Below are 19,457 nucleotides of genomic sequence, written 5' to 3' on the forward strand. Positions count from 1 at the left end.
CTGAACCATGCTGGCCAGCAGGGCTCATAAATCCTTTTGACTCCATTCACAGAATCTCCGTTTTATCTTCTTCTCCAGCTAGAAATGTTCAGAATGAGGTCCTTTCTGTGTTCCCAAGATCAAGCATGCATCTCACCCTCGCTATATAGTCTTCTATCATTACCACATATTTTTGGCCACCTCTTGCTCCTCCTCCTGGCATTCCAGAAGAGTGACAACTTCTGTCTAGCTCCTAACAGTACATGCTTCTTCTGAATAGCCATACTGTAAAATTCAAATATGGTTTGCGGAGGGAGAACATTTTCTCCTAGCCAGTAGGTAAGGTAGATCCTGCCAAAATCAACTCTACCTTTCCAATGTCCGATTCAAGGAGCAAACGTTTCTCCATGGCTACTCTGTAATCTAAATTTAGAGGCTTCAGCAAAAGTGTCCACATTTTATTTTTATTTTTTTAAAGTATGTCACATTTGACACGTCTTTATTTTATTTTTTGATATATTTTATTGATTTTTTACAGAGAGGAAGAGAGAGGAACAGAGAGTCAGAAACATCGCTGAGAAACATCGATCAGCCGCCTCCTGCACACCCCCCACCGGGATGTGCCCGCAACCAAGGCACGTGCCCCTGACCGGAACCGAACGTGGGACCCTCCAGTCTGCAAGCCGACACTCTATCCACTGAGCCAAACTGGTTTCGGCAAGTATCCACATTTTAAAAATATTTTAAGATTCCAAATAAATGCAATGCCAAGTTTAGCAATGTCTAAGCACAAGCCTGTTTGATTAACCAAGTGATGGTTATCTTTTTCTGTTGTTTTGTTTTATTCCTCCTCAAATTTTTATTTTGAACATTCTCGAGGCTATAGAAAAGTTGAAAGAATGGTATAAAGAAATTTACAGCCCTTGCTGGTTTGGCCAGTGGAGAATGTCGGCCTGCAGACCGAAGGGTCCCGGGTTCGATTCTAGTCAAGGGCACATGCCTGGGTTGTGGGATCGGTCCAACGTGCAAAAGGCAGCCAATCAATGATTTCCTCTCATCATTGATGTTTCTATTTCTCTCTCTCTCTTCCTCTCCCTTCCTCTCTGGAATCAATAAAAATATATTTTAAAAATTTACATATCCTTCATATATATCAATTATTTATTTTAAATTAAAAAATATGTTTATTGATTTTTAGAGAGAGGGGAAGGGAGAGGGAGGGACAGAAACATCGATCAGCTGCCCCCTGCATGTTACCCAAAACTTGGGCATGTGCCCACTGGGAATTGAATCAAGGATCTCTTGGTGCATGGGAGGATACTCAACCAATTGAGCCACACCAGCCAGGCCCAGCTATTTACTTTTTGCCCCATTTATTTATTATACTGAACGGTTTGAAACGAAATTGCACACATGACTTTTCTCCTCAAATAATTAAATATGTGCCTGCTAAGAATAAAAGATATTTGTATACTTGCGTTCATAGCAGCATTCTGCAAAACAACCAAAAAATGAAAGCAACCCAAGCGTCCATGAACAGATGAAAACTTCTGACATATGCACCAACAGGGATGGACCTTGAGGACATTGTGCTGCTAAGTGAAATAAGCCAGTCACAGGACAGGTTGTATAATTCTACTTAGATGCGGTACTTAGAGTGGCCAAAATCACAGAGAAAAGGAATGGGTTGCAGGGAGTAAGGGGGATGGGAGTTACTGTTTAACAGGTGTAGGGTTTGTTTTCCAAGATGAAAAGGGGGCTGGCGATGGACTGTGCTGGAGGTTGCACACTGTGGATGTGTGTAAGGCCGCTGAACTGTGCAGCTGACACGGACCAAGACGCATTTTGAGTCCCGGGAGTTCGGGAGAGCAGTGAGCTCCCTTGCCAAACACTCAGAATTCGTTTCTTCTGATATCTGAGGGACCACCTTATTCATAGTAGCTCAGGTAAATTTGTTGAATTTAATATTTAGTTCTCTTTGGCTTCAAAGATAAGAAGAAATGAAGCAAAAGTGAGTAATCCTGCTACAACAGTTAAGACTGTCTTTAAAAAATATATATATATGTGTGTATATATATATATATGTATATATTTTATTGATTTTTTACAGAGAGGAAGGGAGAGAGAGAGAATTAGAAACATCGATGAGAGAGAAACATAGATCAGTTGCCTCCTGCACACACCCCCCCGGGGGATGTGCCCGTAACCAAGGTACATGCCCTTGACTGGAATCGAGCCTGGGACTTTTCAGTTCGCAGGCCGACGCTCAATCCACTGAGCCAAACCGGTTTTGGCTTGAAATATATATTTTTAAAATATATCTTATTGATTTTTTTAGAGAGGAAGGGAGAGGGATAGGGAGTTAGAAACATTGATGAGAAAGAAGCATTGATCAGCTGCCTCCTGCACACCCCTACTGAGGATGTGCCTGCAACCAAGCTATATGCCTTTGACCAGAATCACAGGCGGACGCTCTAGCCACTGGGCCAAACCAGTCAGGGATTGAAATATATTTCTTATGAAAACCCAAGTCAGCACTGGTAAAAATTATAACCTTGTGCAGTATAATGTGCAGCCAGTCCTGACATGGACACATCCAAGCATGAAGACTGTCAGCTTTTCCTCTCTATGAATCATGCAGAATAGATGAGCGTACTTAACATTTTCATATAATTTGAATTTATCATTAGCTTTCATGTTTTTGAACTAAAATTTTCTATGGGTAACATGAAGTGCCCACACATTTTATAAAGAGATAACTTTTAATGTTAACAGTATTTATAGTTAAGAAGCAAAACTAAAACACAGCAGTAATCCTTCCAGTTAAGGGTGTAAGGCACATGTGTCAAACACAAGGCCCGCGGGCCAAATCCAGCCCGCCAGGCCTTGCAATGTGGCCCGCACCGCGCTGTCATCACTGCACTCCGCTGTCAGTTTATGACATTGTCAGTTTATGACTGTTCAGTAAACCATTCGGCCAGCGATTTAGGCTGGATTTTAGATTTTGGCCCCTTCTCTGATTGAGTTCGACACCCCTAGTGTAAGGAAACACTGGACTTAATTGTCAGAGACCAGTAAGATGCCACAGCTGGGTCTTCTCTGTTATTACTCTCACCTAAAGTTAGTTAAGTCAAATGTGTTTTCTGAAGCTTTACTCACTAACAGATGTGTATTGTTGTAAAGGTGGGGGGAACCCACCAGGAATCCAGCTGTAAGCTCTGAAAATCACTGATAGCACCAGACATCAGTGTGCGCCTGCAGATTCTCAGACCCTCCAAGAAAGGAATTATGGCTTCAGCTAAGTGCCCATCTTCCCTCCCTACCCCTGGGGGGGTCACATTCATATCTAACCAGGGTGGCATGCAGTGACCACTCCCCAAAAAAGTTTTTATTGGTTTTTAGAGAAAGAGGGAGAGGGAGAGACGGAAATATCGATCATCTGCCTCCTGTGTGTTACCCACTGGCGATTGAGCCCCAAACCTGGGCATGTGCCGACTGGGAATTGAATCAAGGATCTCTAACTCTACCCGCATGGGTACCACCCTGAGAGTCCCTCTGGCATCTCTGGGCTGTGGCTTCCCTCCTCCCAATGCTTTCCTATCATTCAATCACATCACTTGACATTCTCATGCCCTCAAAGGATTTCAAAACACCCGCTCACTTCCTTGGTTTTAATCCATGTCGAATTAGCTTCTGGAAAGACATATGTTGATTCTGAAGATGGAACTAGCCACACTGGATTATAAGAAAACTTAAGTTAAATTGAATTTGCATCCAATCCGGACAAAATGTGTAAAACTTAGATTTGCTTTATGTGAATTTTGTTCACTTTTAAATATGTTTTTATTGATTTTGTACAGAGAGGAAGGGAGATAGAGAATTAGAAACATCGATGAGAGAGAGTCATCTATCAGCCGCCTCTTGCACACCCCCCACTGGGGATATGCCTGCAACCAAGGTACATGCCCTTGACCGGAATCAAACCCAGGACCCTTCAGTCCCCAAGCCGACGCTCTATCCACTGAGCCAAACCGGTCTCAGCGAATTTTGTTCACTTTTAATTTCACATATAGATAATTTTAAAAATGTTAATCTTTGTTTCAAAATAATCTGGACAACAGTTTGTGGCTGTTGGGAGTGACTGGTATATGGGGATCAATATACTGTACTTGACTATGGGTAAAATTATTCCTAATGAAAAACCACACACAGCTGAAACTGGTTTGGCTCAGTGGATAGAGCGTTGGTCTGCGGACTGAAGGGTCTCAGGTTCGATTCAGGTCAAAGACATGTGCCTTGGTTGCACCCCCTGTGCAGGAGGCGGCTGATCGATGTTTCTTTCTCATCAATGTTTCTAGCTCTCTATTCCTCTCCCTCTCTGTAAAAAATAAATAATATATATATATATATATATATATATATCCCACACATCTAACTTTAACGGCCAAATTATGGCATAATCACAGGGTGAACTATTAAGCAATTATTAACACATTTTACAAATAAAGAAATATTGAAATATATATGAAGTAAATCATGTCTAAAATAACTACCTTTATCTTTTGGAATTAAATGGTTTGACTTTATATTTATTTTTCATGTGTTTAAAAAAAAATATTTTTATGGATTTCAGAAAGGGAAAGGGAGACAGAAACATCAATGATGAGAGAATCATTGATTGGCTGCCTCCTGCACACCCCACACTGGAGATCAAGCCCAGAACCTTGGCATGTGCTCTGACCGGGAATCGAACTGTGACCTTCTGGTCCGATGCTCAACCACTGAGTCATTCGGCTGGGCTCAGGTCTTTGTTGTTTTTTTTTTAAACAAAATATTACATATTATTAATGTAATGTAAACCAACTTGTTACTGAACTGCTTCTCATCATCTATTTAAGACTCTTTTCTTACCTATTCAAAGTCTAATGTTTTCACACTTTCAACTGTCTTGCAATTAAGTATTTTTGCTGCAAACTCATGGGAACAACTGTGGATTGTGATAGGCAGATATATCTTTAGGGATGTATCTGTAAAGACTAGTAGAAATTACCCATATTTTCATACCACCATGCTTGTATCAATGGGAAAAATCTCTAAATCAGACAAAACCATGTTCTCTGAATGCTATACAGCACTTACAAATGCTATAGAATTATACTAACATAGAAGTATGAGATTACAAAATAGGATGTATAACACCAATTTGGAAAACTTACATAGATAAAAATGCATTAGTTGTCTAGAAAGTGAATTAAGGGTATTATTATTTTTTTAAAGAGAATTTTCACTTTTTTTTATTTTATTGATTTTTTTACAGAGAGGAAGGGAGATAGAGAGCTAGAAACGTTGATGAGAAACATGGACCAGCTGCCTCTTGCACACCCCCTACCAGGGATGTGCCCACAACCAATGTACATGCCCTTGATCGGAATTGAACCTGGGACCTTTCAGTCCGCAGGCCGACGCTCTACCACTGAGCCAAACCGGTTTCGGCAAGGGTATTATTATTATTTTTTTAAATACCTTTTTTTAATTGATTTTTTACAGAGAGGAAGGTAGAGGGATAGAGTTAGAAACATCAATTGATAGACATCCATCAGCTGCCTCCTGTACATCCCCTACTAGGAATGTGTCCACAACCAAGGTACACACACTTGACAGGAATCGAACCTGGGACCCTTCAGTCTGCAGGCTGGCACTCTATCCAGAGCCAAACCAGTTTTGGCTTAAGGGTATTCTTAGCTTGCCTGCACTGATTTATCCCAAGTTGCTTCTGTGCTTCAATTACAGACACATACACATCTCTCTCCCCTGCACCTGCCCAAACCCCTGCACCCACTTCTACACCCGCTTCTGAACACTGACTTCTACAACCACATCTTTTCTCTCGGGCCTCCACGAGTACTAGGCACTGGTTCCGTGCTTTAATTAATCCTCATTGGAAAGGTCAAATTCCACCGGACAAGCCTGAAGGGTGCTTGGTAACTGGTTTTTCTAGTTAACAAATAAGATTGACTTGCTTGCATTGTTGTTAATTATCTTTTTTGTCCTTTTAGGATGTCTGAATTGATGTCAAGTCAGCCACTTTTTCTTATCATGCAGTTCTTTGTTCAGAACTAGTTGTTGAGCGCTGGCTGGGTAGTTTGGTAGGTTAGAGTGTGGACCCCATACACCAAGTTGCAGGTCTGATACCTAGTCAGGGCCCACACAAAAATCAACCAATGAATGCATAGCTAAGTAGAACAACAAATCCAAGTGTGTTTCTCTCTCTAAAAAACAACAGAAAGTAGTTGAAAGAGCAAGAGATTTTTTTGTAACTGATCCCACATTACATCTCAAAGTGGATCAGTAAAAAAAAAAAAAAAAAAAATTTCTTTTGACAGCAAAGGGTTGAGGATTCATTTGATCACAAAAGGATAATGCTGAAGTCAAGTAGGATCTGGAATTCTATTCCAGTTTTCTGTAGAGAAGACAATCTTTTAGGTATCAATCTAAGAAAAAAAAACAAAACCCTTGTACTATTTTTAAAAAAAATGTTATTAGTGATGAGAACAATTGAGAAACTTTTTTTGACGGTACAATTTATCACCATTCCTAGGGCTGAGGAAGCTGGACAGTACAAATGAACACTGCTGGATGCGTTAGTTAAAATCCAGCAGTTTGCTTTTAGGTATCCCTTTAACTGGTACAAATAAGAGCTAGAGAAATCCTGGCACCAAAAAAATTGCTCAGGTGTGAGTGCTTTACTAATTTACATACTGGGGATCCTGCTTGAGTCCTTTTCCATGCCTCAGGGGCTGCCAAAGCCCTCCTTTTGCATCTGCTTTTCCTAGTCTCACACTTTTAAGATGTCATTACCTCTCCACTGTGAACTCTGTTCAAAATGGTCATTTGTGCAGTCCTTGCAGAGGCGTGACCCCCTAGCAATCCCGTTTTTTAAGCATTCTTGCCTCCCGCCCATCAGTCTACAGCAGTGTTTCCCAAACTTCTCTCATGATGAGAATCACCTGGTGGAGTTGTTAAAACACAGATTCCTGAATCCCAACTAAGAAGTGCTAAACTAGAATTTTTGGGAACATATAGGTAAAATTGTATACTTAACTAGTGCTCTAAGACAGATTTTATATACAGAGCACTAAGTTAGGTACACAATTTTACCTATATGTTCTCAAAAATTCTAGTTTAGCACTTCTTAGTTGGGATTCAGGAATCTGTGTTTTAACAACTCCACCAGGTGATTCTCATCATGAGAGAAGTTTGGGAAACACTGGTCTACAGGCAAAGTCACACACCGAGTGTAGAGAATCTCTCAACTTTGTTCCAAGGCCCCCTCCTCTTCAGCAGTCATCTTGGCAAGTGCCTTCTCTGGGCCTGTTTTTGCATTTGCCAAATAAGCACTAGTGCCAAACACCAGCCATCTCTAAAGACTATTTTGATGGCAAAACTCCAAGTCCAATATACAAGAAAGCAAATTTTAAAAATATGCAAATACAAAACACACTGGAGCCCGGATCTGGCCTGTCAGTCCTCACAAGCTTACTTCCTGTGCCATTTTGCTCTGGAGGACATTGGGCTATTTCTCCCATACCGAACCAGTGCAGTCACACACACCTTTAAAGTACCACAGAGCCCTAGCCAGTTTGGCTTAGGGCCGTGGTCGGCAAGCTGCAGCTCTCGAGCCACATGTGGCTCTTTGGCACCCCGAGTGTGACTTTTCAACAAAATACCATGGCCTGGGCAAGTCTATTTTGAAGTGGCGTTAGAAGCTTAAAAAACTTGGCTCCCAAAAGAAATTTCAATCGTCGTACTGTTGATGTTTGGCTGTTGACTAATGAGTTTGCAGACCACTGGCTTAGGGGATAAAGCACCAGCCCTCAGATGAAAGGGTTGCAGGTTTGATTTGGTAAAGGGCAGGTAACTAGTTACAGATTAGATTCCTGGTTCCTGCCAGGGAGCACCTGGGAGGCAACCAATTGATGTTTGTCTCCCTGTCACTCTCTCATAAAAATAAAAATCAATGGAAAAATATCTTTGGGTAAGGATTATCAAAAAAGTACAATGTAGAGGTGTTCAAGTAATTTACAATCCTGGAGATCAATGGGTTGACAAATGTCGCAGCCAGATCGCCCACGCATCCCAGACTGCCCTCACATCCAAATAGTTCACAGTAAAATAAAATTTTAAGGAAGTTTTGGAAGTATATGGAACTTGTTTAAACTTAATCCATGTGCCTCAAATAATTCTTTCATAATTGAGATTTTATTGTTTTGAAGATCAGTACACAGACATTTCAATTTGTACACAATTCTTAACATACGTACCAAAAATGTAAAGTCATGTAATTGTGATTCTTCTCTAAACAGTTATTCCAGTGACTTTCCAGCTTAAAATTTAGCGGCTAACTTTCCTTAATAGAGTATCAAGTACCAATATCTTCAAATGTTGATACGCTGTTACATCCAAGTCCCACTAATTCACAATTTAATATCATATATACTACATAATCAGATTTTCAGTCTTTCACAGCACATTGACAAAGTTACTAGGAAAACTGGACTACCACACCAAAGATGTTACAAATGCACAAAATTCTGACAGGGAGAGAGCCAAGATCAAGGAGTGGTTTTCTTTAGGAAACAATTCTACCAAAAACGTGTGAATAGAAGTAATTTAAAATGTTCTAGACATAGCAAACGCATGACTGACTCCAAATTGCCATTTAGTATGCTTTGTATTATAGGATATAAAAACTACCCCCATCTATGGAATGTTAAGCTGACACCCAAGACAATCAAAGTCTCCCATATTCAATATCCCACTATTTTCTGGTTGTACCAAAAAATAAACAACCAGCAAATGATTTCACCTCTTAAAAAAAAGCATTTACACTTAAAAAAATGGGATGAGGTGGAATTCCCTCCTTCTTAAAAATGTTTCTAGAGCTACTAAAAAACTTGCATTTACAAAATAGTTGATAAAAATATTCCTCTGGATTGTACAAGAAGGGAGACAGGGACCACTGATAAGACATGGTATATGACATTAATCAGACTTGGCTTCTTTTTCTCCTGCTTCATCTGAGGTTGGACTCTGCAAATCAAAGGAAAAATAATGATTAAACATTTGGTTTCGGTGTTATTGCTATGATCTTTGAGATGAGAAGTTAACATAGTAAGTTTTACATATATATAACTAATATATACATATAACTCTTAGGTCTTAAAGATAGTCAGTTCTTGCCCTGGCTAGTGTGGATCAGTTGGTTGATGTGTTGTCCCATGCACCAAAGGGGTGCAGGTTCTATTCCCAGTTAAGGGCACACACAGAAGGCAACCAACTGGTATTCTTCCCCACCCTAGAATAAATGAAAACTTATTTATAACCCCAATTAATACTCATGGCGCTTCCACGATAACACCAATAATGTGTTATCCAGCATGCACATTCCCAGCTGAGGTTGTGCTGCCTTGTTTCCATGCTAACACAGTAAACAAGCATCTTTTCCACGCTCTATTTAGTGCCACCCATTTCACTTTTTTTTTGGGGGGGGGGGAGGGGGGAGGCTTCATGTAGGCATGAATCACAGTGCTGTTTCTGTTGGCCCCAAGTTCAATGCTCATGTACTGACAACATGTACTAAACAGAAACACATGAAATAAGGTTCTAATCAGTTGATCATAGTGTTAGGATCAGCACTGAAGGATTCTAACCCTGCATTTCCCCTAACTGTTCAGTATTCACAGCAACCTCTTAAAACATAACCATCACGAGTAAGAAGAATCAGCTGTAGTTTGATAACACGTATTCAATATTTTCCTCAAAACTAGATTAGTAATGTCTTCTTATAGCACATATTAGATGTTGTGGTTAGAACTAAGAATTTGTAAATCTTACAATTTAGAAGTGGATGATTCCATTAAAATTTGATCTTTAAATAGAAAAGCTTAAAATTAAGTACCTTCTGCACACCACCCTACTGGGGATCGAACAAGACCTCTCTGTGCATGGAATGTCAGCCAACCACTGAGCCACGAAATACTTAATATAAAAAATAAAGACTATCTTATCAGCTACATAACTTACTATCTATTGTCAGAGTAAAAACCAACAACAAACATCCCAACCTCCTCGTTTTTAGTTTCTCCGTTTTCCGCAGGTACATCTTCTTTAGGCTCCTGGTCAGCCACTTCAGCCTGCTTCCCCTTCGCTCCCCTTTTCCCTTTCGTTTGCACCTTTTTGTCCGCAGACTTATCCTATGAGAGACACAGTATCCACAATAGTTCTAATGTTAACGTTCTGTTGTGTCAGCCTGAGTCACATGACACTTTACAGGAGCCACCTTAAGGTCCGCCGCCCCCAGTAACCAGGACAACCAAGTCCACTAAGGAGAACTGTAACAGGACTGGCCTAGCGAGCCTTAATGATGTTTAAACCTAAGGCCTGAGCTACACAATTTCCCCCCACACCTTCCTCATCTCCCACTATGTTCTGAATTTCCCACGGCGGAACAAATGAGTGCAGGGATCTCTTTCCCTGGTAACTCTCAAACTTTCTCTTAAGCATGTACAATAATCAAATAGTCACATGTCCACTGAGCTGACAAGACAATCACCCTCACAGTATAGCCCATTCACCTGAGAGATGTTGTATGGTCAGGTTGACTATCATATAATGAGTAGCTAAAAGGAGCAATTTTGAGTTTATCGTTATCATTTAGGTGTTTTGAAGAATCTGAAAGCACACATATTAATTAGTATGATAAAATAGGTTTAAAATTTAAGCCACGTTTAAAGCACTACAGAACAATATTTTTGGATACTACCCATCAATGGAAAGTTTAACAAATATTTTAACATTTCCTATAAATAATGTAGCAACACCAAAATTAAATTAGGTCACCAGAAGTTGGATCAATACCCCTAATACTTGAGTTAAATGGCCACAAAGGCAGGCATGTGATCTCACAAACATCAATACTCAGAGGGAAAAATCAGTGCACTGTATCTGTACCACTTGTGGCATTCCATATCTTTAGGATAAATACTAAATTAGGTAAACGAACATATTTGGGACAACACTGTTCCACAGGTTGCTACCATGAACTGGATTGAAATAATACCACTTTTTATTTTATTTTTAAAACATATTTTAATTTATTTCAGAGAGGAAGGGAGAGGGGAAGAGAAACATAAATGAGAATCATTGAGCGGCTGCCTCCTGCATGCCCCCTATTGGAGATGGAGCCAGCAACATGGCAAGTGCCCTTGACCAGGATCTAACACACTCTATCTGCTGAGCCAAACCAGCTAGGGCTGAAATAATACCACTTTTAACTATTAATAGTCAGAAAGCTAGAGGAAACAAAATAAATTAACACATTTCTCTAATGTATGCTTCTACTTTCAAAATCCTTCTAAGGAAATTATCCAAGTCAGGAGCACATATTGGATATATATGTTTTGAAAACAGCATGTCTAACCTATAGTATGATAATCAATACATCAAAAGCTTTACCTTCATTTAAGGCTTTAAATGGGTTAATTATAAAACCAAAGATGCACTAGTACATACACTAAAGGAAAAAGCCACTGATCCTCTTTCCTTTGGGAAGACGAACTGACAGGCTTGCTCCTTAAGGACACTGAGACGAGGACTTACCTGTTGACCTCTGAGGGGAGGGAAATAAAATGTTTATTACATTTGATGTCCCAAACTGGAGTTAAAATTGAACTGCTTACATTAAAATAATTTTAAAGCAGACCAAAATATAGACAGAAGTCAATAAGGGAAGAAAGAACAATTTAAAAGGTAAGTAAGCATAGTCTTTAATCCAACTGGTTTATTAAAAAAAAAAAAAAAAAAAAAAAAAGCAAAGAATAACCCCTAGCCAGTTTGGCTCAGCTGATAGAGCCCGATCCCAGTAGGGGGCATGCAGGAGGCAGCTGATCAATGATTCTCTCTCATCATTGATGTTTCTCTCTCTCCCTTTCCCTTCTCTGAAATCAACAATAATTTTTTTAAAAAGCAAAAAATAAAAGATGGGTAATGATAGTACACTGTTCTTGTCAACATTTTGCAACACGATCCACCTTTTTTTTCTTCAGCCAAGAAAACTTTCTGGGGAACACAAACTTGGTTCACACAGAATTTCTGCGTTATCTTCTGGTGTGACAAATTCTAAGCTAACATACTATGTTCATACCTTCCTCGCACCTTTTAAAAAGCCAGCACAAAGCAGAACTTGCTTTTAAAGAAAAATTAAGATTTTTACACTCTGCTCTGTTCAATGTTTAAATAAAGAAATGCTTTTAGAAAAGGGGCGTTTTTGGGGGAAGAGATCAAAAACACTAAACTCTCCAGTTCTGAGTGGACAGAAATTAATCACACCATGTGCTGGCCTTGAAGAACACGGAGCGCTTGGCGGAGGCTGATTTCGCCGCCATGTCCGAAAACAAAGTCACAGATGATTTACATATGTCCTGCCTTTCCAACTTAAGCTTTCCCATGTACACATCCCCAGGGACTTCATTCCAACGACCTGCAAGGTGAGCAATGCGGTCATCAATCTCTTCCACAGCAGCAAGTGTCATGACCAACACCGTCAGGAAAAAATGGATCTGGGAACTCTACACATGACTGCACGTGAAATACTTTCAGAAGAGCATGCTCTCGGAGAACACAACTCCTGATCTACCCACACACGACAGAGGACCCGCTACCCCGGCTTGTGAACTTTACATGCCAAAACATACACATTCCTTTCCTCCTGGCCGCAGGCCCAGCCTCGCTATTATTGTCAAAAGAAACACAAGCATGCGACCACGGACGAGCACTGACCATGCACACGCACACAATACAAAGAAGGGTTTCTTGGCAAGCTCAAGTTAATGTTTAATACGTTTAGTCATAAGTTCCCTAAATTCTGCAGCAGCGTTCATGGGGCACATTACACCCCGTAAGCCACGACCATTATGCCCATATTTTATACTCAGACCAGAAAAAAAAAAGTTTACTTTAGTTATTAAGATGTAAAGCTTAAAAAGAAGACAAAAAGGTGAAATGCCGACATTTCAAGAGCCTGACATTTAACTTTGCAAAAATCAAGGTCTTGGCGGCGGCACGGGCGTTTTGTTAGGGAAAAGGTCCCTGGTCCAGCAGCAGCAGCAGCATTGCGAAGACACGCGGGCCCGTTAGGTGATGGGCACCCACCTTTCCCGCCGCCTTCTTGGGCTTCGCCTCCACTTTCGCAGGCGCGGGCTTCTGCAAGGCAAAGGGAGGGCACTGAGTCCCTGCCCCGGGTCCGAGCCCGCGGGAAGGACAGGGGGTGGGGTTGGTTCTACTTACGGCTGACAACCTGGCCGACCTCCTCTTCGGCTTTGGGAGAGAAAAGGAAAATGAGCGACCAATGCAGGCTGCAGCGCCAGCCGCCCCTCCCCCAAGGCCCGGCCCGGGGGCCCTTACCTCCTCCTTGGCCGCCCCCTCCGCGGAGCTGACCTGTGGGAGGAAGCGCACGCGGGTGGGCGCAGCCCGCAGACAAAGTGCCCGCGCCCCGCGCCCGCAGAACAATGCCCGGCTGACGTCAGGGCTTCCCGCCGCCGGTTCGAATCCCCCCCCCCCACTCCCCGGAGCTGCGGGCCCCGCGCGTCCCCCGGCCCCGCGCACGAGGCCGCGGGGCGCCCGCCCGCCCGCCGCCGCCTGGGCGCCGGGGCGCCGCCTGGGCTCACGCCGCCGGGGCCGCGCCAGGCCTGGGCCTCACGGGCGCCGCGGCGGGCCCGGGCGGCGAGGGGGCGTGTGCGGGCCGCGGGCCCCGCTCACCTTCCTCTTGGGCATCGTGGCGGCGGGCCGCGCGCGTGCTGGGTGCCTGAGGGCCGCGGCGCGCCTAGTGGCTGGGCGAACCTGGGCTGCCTGGCCGCTGCCGCGTCTCCCGCCGCCCGGGCTGCTCGGACCCGCGATGGGGGCAGTGGGAGAACCAGATGAAACCGGATTGGGAGCCCGCCTTCTCCTCCCCCCGCGTCCCCCGGCCGCCAGCTCCCCCTCCCCGCCGGCCGGGCCGGCCCCCTTCCCTTCCCATTGGCTGCGGGGCCCCCTCGGCGGCGGCCCGCGCCCGGAATAGGTGAGGCGGGCCGTCACTCGACCACTGCGCCCGCCCCCGCCCCCGGCGCCCCCACTCCCGCCCGCCGTCTCGCGGGGCCCCAGACTCAGGCGAGGGGGGCGGGGCCTCGGGGGCCGTTCTCGCCTCACGGCAGTTTGAAGCCGAGCCGCAAAGTGCGGTCTGCCTGCCGATTGGCGGGCTCGCGCCACGTGACCTGTGCTTGGCCCCGCCCACAGCGCTCCGGGATAACCTGGGCTCCCGCCCGCTCTGCGTGCCTCCAGGCCTCATTCCCGGCCATCCAGGGTGAATGGCGGTGAAACACTAAAAGCTAGTCTCGTGGACTGAGAAGGGAGAGGGAATGGATGCAAGTAGGATCCATTCCGCCCCCCTCAGTCGGCAAGAAAGGATAGCCAGGGTCTCCGGCTTCGCAGGCCGGCGGGAAGCTGGTCTCAATGCGCAGGCGCCGGGAGGGAGGCCGTGGGAAGGAAAGCGGGAGCGGGCGGCTCGCGAGGCGCCGAGTGCGCAGGCGCGGGTCTTTGCGACGTCCGCGACTCCGGCGGTGTCCCCCCCCCCCCCCCCGGGTGTCCGCTGTCCCCTCTTTCTGCGTAGCTGCCTTGTGATCACCCGTCCATTCGGGAGTGGGGGGTGCACGGGGGTCGACTCAGGAGCCTTGTGGGTTCCTGGGCCATAGTCACCCTCCGGCGCTTAAGTGAAGTGGGAAGCACACCCACTCAGTTCCTGCCTGTTTTTAACCGCTGCTCACATAAGCACCGTTCTTTAAAAAATATATATATATCTTATTGATTTTTTTTTTTTTTTACAGAGAGGGAGAGTTTGAAACATGGATGAGAGAGAAATATGGACCAGCTGCCTCCTGCACACCCCCCACTGGGATGTGCCCGCAACCAGTATACATGCCCCTGACGGGAATCGAACCTGGGACCCCTCCGTCCACAGACCAATGGCCCATTCACTGAGCCAAACTGGTTTTGGCCATAAGCACCTTTTAAAGGTGAAATTAGGGCTTCTGACTTGGGGGTGGGGGGGGTCTGAGCTAGGAATCCCAGAATCAGTGAGACCGTACATTATTCTGGGGTGTGTGTTTTAAGAAATAGTTACGTGTAATTGAGTTGGGTGATTATAGAAAAAGGTTTTAATCGGAAAATTGTCAGCTGGAATTCTTGGAGAGGAAGAAACATGAGGCTCCTTCGAACCCCAAAGCTTGGAGATAGACCAAATGTTGGCTATTTGAGGGGCCCAGGTAAACGTGGCATCTCCACATGGTGGAAACCGAGCCATTGGAAAGAAAAACGGAGGCATCGCTTTACTAGGGAAGTGACTTTTGAAAGTCATTAGACTTAACTCTTGATCAATAACTCTAGTGCTTTCGCTTCTCATTCAAGAAAGCCTGAAATCCTTAGAGTGGCTTACAGCTCTCTGAACTGGGCAACTTCGATGATTTTCACCCGTTCCACCTTCCAAACCACAAACTCCCTGCAGTCCTTGCTTCAGGGTCTTGTCGTCTGTTGCTCCCTCAGACCACTGCAGTGCTCTTCCTCAACCTCCTTCCGGGCTGCACACATGACACCCTCTCAATGAGGCCTTCCGGACCTTCCCATTTAAAATAGCAACTCCTTATGTCCACCTCAGTCTGGCTTTTCCATAGCATCTATTGAGTATATAGGTATATTGAGAATGAAATTATACACTCATTGCATATCTAAGGAAGAATATACAAGAAAGTTGCCAGTGGTTGCTTCTGGAGAGAACAATTGGGGGCAGCAGGGTAATATTAAAATTGATCCTTTTCTCTCGGATCTGTGTTTAAAAGAAAATGACACCAGAGAGGACCTGGCACAGATATGTCCTTAATGTGAGGCACTATGCTTGGCCTTGGGGTAGAGAGATTGCAGAAAGGACACCTATCGCAAGGACTCGGGGTGGTAATTTAGTGGGAGAGAAAGCACACAAACTGGCCAGGGGGACAGTACATCCCACAGCATGCGGTCTTAATAGGCCCCGATGGCCCTCAGGGACCTTCAGAGTGGCAGGGATGGAGATAGAGTGGCAGTGAAGACTTAAGGGAAGAGGCAGAAAACAGTATAGCCACAGCCTACTGGAGGTGTTTGATGCCAGGCTAAATAGTTGGGCTGTTTTCCAAGGAGTGGGAGACACTACAAGGTCTTCAGACATTGACAGTGCTGAGATCTGAACTGAGCTCATAAAGATCTTTCTCCCTGGATAACTGAAGATGCCTAGGTTACAGGTAACAAACTGGTGGCATACAGATTAAAAAAAAAAAAAAAACATCTTTATTGTTCAAATTATTACAGTTATTCCTCTTTTCCCCCCCATAGCTCCCCTCCACCTAGTTCCTACCCCACCCTCTGCCCTTTCCCCTCCCTTCCCCACACTCCTCATCCATAGGTATATGATTTTTGTCCAATCTCTTCCCTCACCTCCTACACCCCTCCAATGGTCCAATGGTCAGTCCACTCCCTTTCTATACCCCTGATTCTATCATATTCACCAGTTCTGTTTATCAGATTTTTTATTTACTTGATTTTTAGATTCACTTGTTGATAGATATGTATTTGTTGTTCATAATTTTTATCTTTATTTTCTTCCTCTTCTTAAAGAATACCTTTTAGCATTTTATATAATACTGGTTGGTGGTGATGAACTCCTTTAGCTTTTTCTTGTCTGTGAAGATCTTCATCTGACCTTCAATTCTGAATGATAGCTTTGCTGGGTAGAGTAATCTTGGTTGTAGGTTCTTGCTATTCATCACTTTGAATATTTCTTGCCACTCACTTCTGGCCTGCATAGTTTCTGTTGATAAATCAGCTGACAATCATATGGGTGCTCCCTTGTAGGTAACTGTTTTTCTCTTGCTGCTTTCAATATTCTCTCTTTGTCTTTTGCTCTTGGCATTTTATTATTATGTGTTTTGGTGTGGTCCTTTTTGGATTCCTTTTGTTTGAAGTTCTCTATACTTCCTGGACTTGCAAGTTTATTTCTTTCACCACGTGAGGGAACTTTTAAGTCATTATTTTTTCAAATAGGTTTTCAGTATCTTGCTCACTCTCTTCTTCTGGCACCCCCATAATTTGGATGTTGGTATGCTTGAAGTTGTCCCAGAGGCTCCTTACACTATCTTCATTTTTTTATTCTTTTTTCTTTTTGCTTTAACGGTTGGATGTTTTTTGCTTCTTTGTATTTCACATATTTGATTTGATTTTTGCAATCTTCTAATCTGCTGCTGGATCTCTGTGTATTATTTTTTATTTCAGTCAGTGTATGTTTAATTTCTAGTTGGTTCTTTTTAATATCCTTGAGGGTCTCGATAAATTTATCAGCCTTTTCTAGAAAATTCTTGAAAAACCTTATCTTTGGTTTTGAACTCTATATCCAATAGTTTGCTTTCCTCCATTTCTTTCCTTTGTGACCTGTTTCTTTGTCTCTGCATTTTGGCTGCTTTCCTGAGTTGATAGAGTGGCTGCTTCCCTGAGTTGATAGAGTGGCTTTGTGTGCTAGGTGTCCTATAGTGCCCTGTGGTTCAGCCTCCCCAGTTACCTGAGGTGGACACTCATAGTGCATCCCTTTGTGGGATGTGTGCACAGTCTTGTTGTAGTTAAGTCTTGATTGTTGTTAGTATTACTGGGAGGAATTGACCTCCAGGCCAATTGGCTGTGAGGATCAGCTGTGTCTATGATGGGAGAACTTGTATGCTGGAGACACCCTTATGAGACAAGATTTGCTTCAGGGGGGGCTTTGGTGCTCACTGAGTCTGCCCCTGAGTGTGTCCCTTATGGATCTGAGGAGTTATAATCTGGATGGTCCTACTCTGACTCCTGGGTACATTGGCTCTTGGGTCTCCAAGGAGGTACTAATTTAGCCTCTGCCTGAGGCCACCCAGCAGGAGCTATGGAGAGATCTGCAGATTACTCTTCTTTGTTTGGGTTTAGGAGGTGCCCAGATGAGGCCCAGCTGTGAAGCAATGCTGTGGGGCCTTGGGCCTTCTTTTGGATTTTTAAAAAAATATATATTTTATTGATTTTTTTACAGAGAGGAAGGGAGAGGGATAGAGAGCTAGAAACATCGATGAGAGAGAAACATCGACCAGCTGCCTCTTGCACACTCCCTACTGGGGATGTGCCTGTAACCAATGTACATACCCTTGACCGGAATCGAACCTGGGACCTTTCAGTCCGCAGACCGATGCTCTATTCTTTGAGCCAAACCGGTTTCAGCCTTTTGGATGTTTTGTTCACCATCATTTTATACCCTGCAGTTAGTATAGTGTCTGACACACCCAAGGGTTTCATACCTTAATAATTAAAAAAAAATTAAAATTGTACTAAAAGACCATTGCATAAATTCACTTGCTTTAAGTGTAAAATTCAATGATTCTTAGTAAATCTACAGTTTTGCAATCATCACCACATCCAGTTAGAGAACATATAAAAGATCTGGAAAAAATTCCTCCTGTCTATTTTCAGCCAATCTTTGTCACACACTCAAGCCCCTAGGCAATCACTGATCTGCTTTCTGTTACTAGTTTAAAATTTTCTACTCCTCAAAGAACATTTTTAAGAGAATGAAAGACAAACCAAAGAATGGGAGAAAATATTTGCAAAATACATACCAGGTAAAGGGCTTGTATCCAGAATGAACTCAAAACGCTATCCAGTTCTATGAAAATAACTAAGTAAAAAGGGGCAACAGCCGAGACCGGTTTGGCTCAATGGATAGAGCGTCGGCTTGGGGACTGAAGGGACCCGGGTTCGATTCCGGTCAAGGGCATGTACCTTGGTTGCGGGCATATCCCCAGTGGGGGGTGTGCAAGAGGCAGCTGATCGATGACTCTCTCTCATCGATGTTTCTAACTCTCTATCTCTCTCCCTTCCTCTCTGTACAAAATCAATAAAATATATTTAAAAAAAAAAAAAAGGGGGCAACAGATTTCAACAAATACATCATCAAGAAAGACATAAGAGTGACAAATGAGACATGAAAATCTGCTCAATATCAATAGTCTTGAAGGAAACACAAATAAAGCAAAATAGTCCAATGAGATACCATTCCACACCTATTAGGATGACTAAAATGTAAAAGACTGACATTGGCTAGGATGTGGAGGAACGGAATTCAAATCCTGATGGTCAGAGAGAGAGAGAGAGAAACATCGATTGGTTCCCTTCCATCAGTTCCCGAATGGCAATCAAACCCAACTGTTTGATGTATGGGAGGGCACTCAACCAACTGAGGCACTCTGGGAACACTAAAATAAAAAAAATTAAGGTTATTTGGTTCTAGCAATTATTTTTTTTTAATTTTTATTGATTTTAGAGAGGAATGGAGAGGAAGAGAGAGAGAGAAACAT

General features: G+C 43.4%; 1 protein-coding gene across 1 annotated transcript; it reads right to left on the reverse strand.

Moving 5' to 3' along the window:
• Positions 1–8,219: 8,219 nt before the first annotated feature.
• On the reverse strand, positions 8,220–14,009 carry HMGN1 (high mobility group nucleosome binding domain 1). Its single transcript, XM_084873729.1, has 6 exons — positions 13,795–14,009; positions 13,441–13,473; positions 13,324–13,353; positions 13,189–13,239; positions 10,104–10,232; positions 8,220–9,069 (listed from the first exon to the last, which is right to left on the reverse strand). The coding sequence occupies exons 1-6, from the start codon at positions 13,807–13,809 to the stop codon at positions 9,022–9,024; spliced, it is 306 nt and encodes a 101-aa protein (XP_084729855.1). The 5' UTR covers positions 13,810–14,009; the 3' UTR covers positions 8,220–9,021.
• Between the last annotated feature and the right edge of the window lie 5,448 nt (positions 14,010–19,457).

Source organism: Pipistrellus hanaki (assembly GCF_964339955.1).
Source record: "Pipistrellus hanaki genome assembly, chromosome: 2".
NCBI classification, from domain to species: Eukaryota; Metazoa; Chordata; class Mammalia; order Chiroptera; family Vespertilionidae; genus Pipistrellus; species Pipistrellus hanaki.

Coding starts and splice junctions, on each gene's coding strand:
- HMGN1 (XM_084873729.1), bottom strand. Junction 13,240..13,323: donor GGTCGGCCAGGTTGTCAGCC/GTAAGTAGAACC, acceptor TTTGCCTTGCAG/AAGCCCGCGCCTGCGAAAGT. Junction 9,070..10,103: donor GAGAAACTAAAAACGAGGAG/GTTGGGATGTTT, acceptor TTTGATTTGCAG/AGTCCAACCTCAGATGAAGC.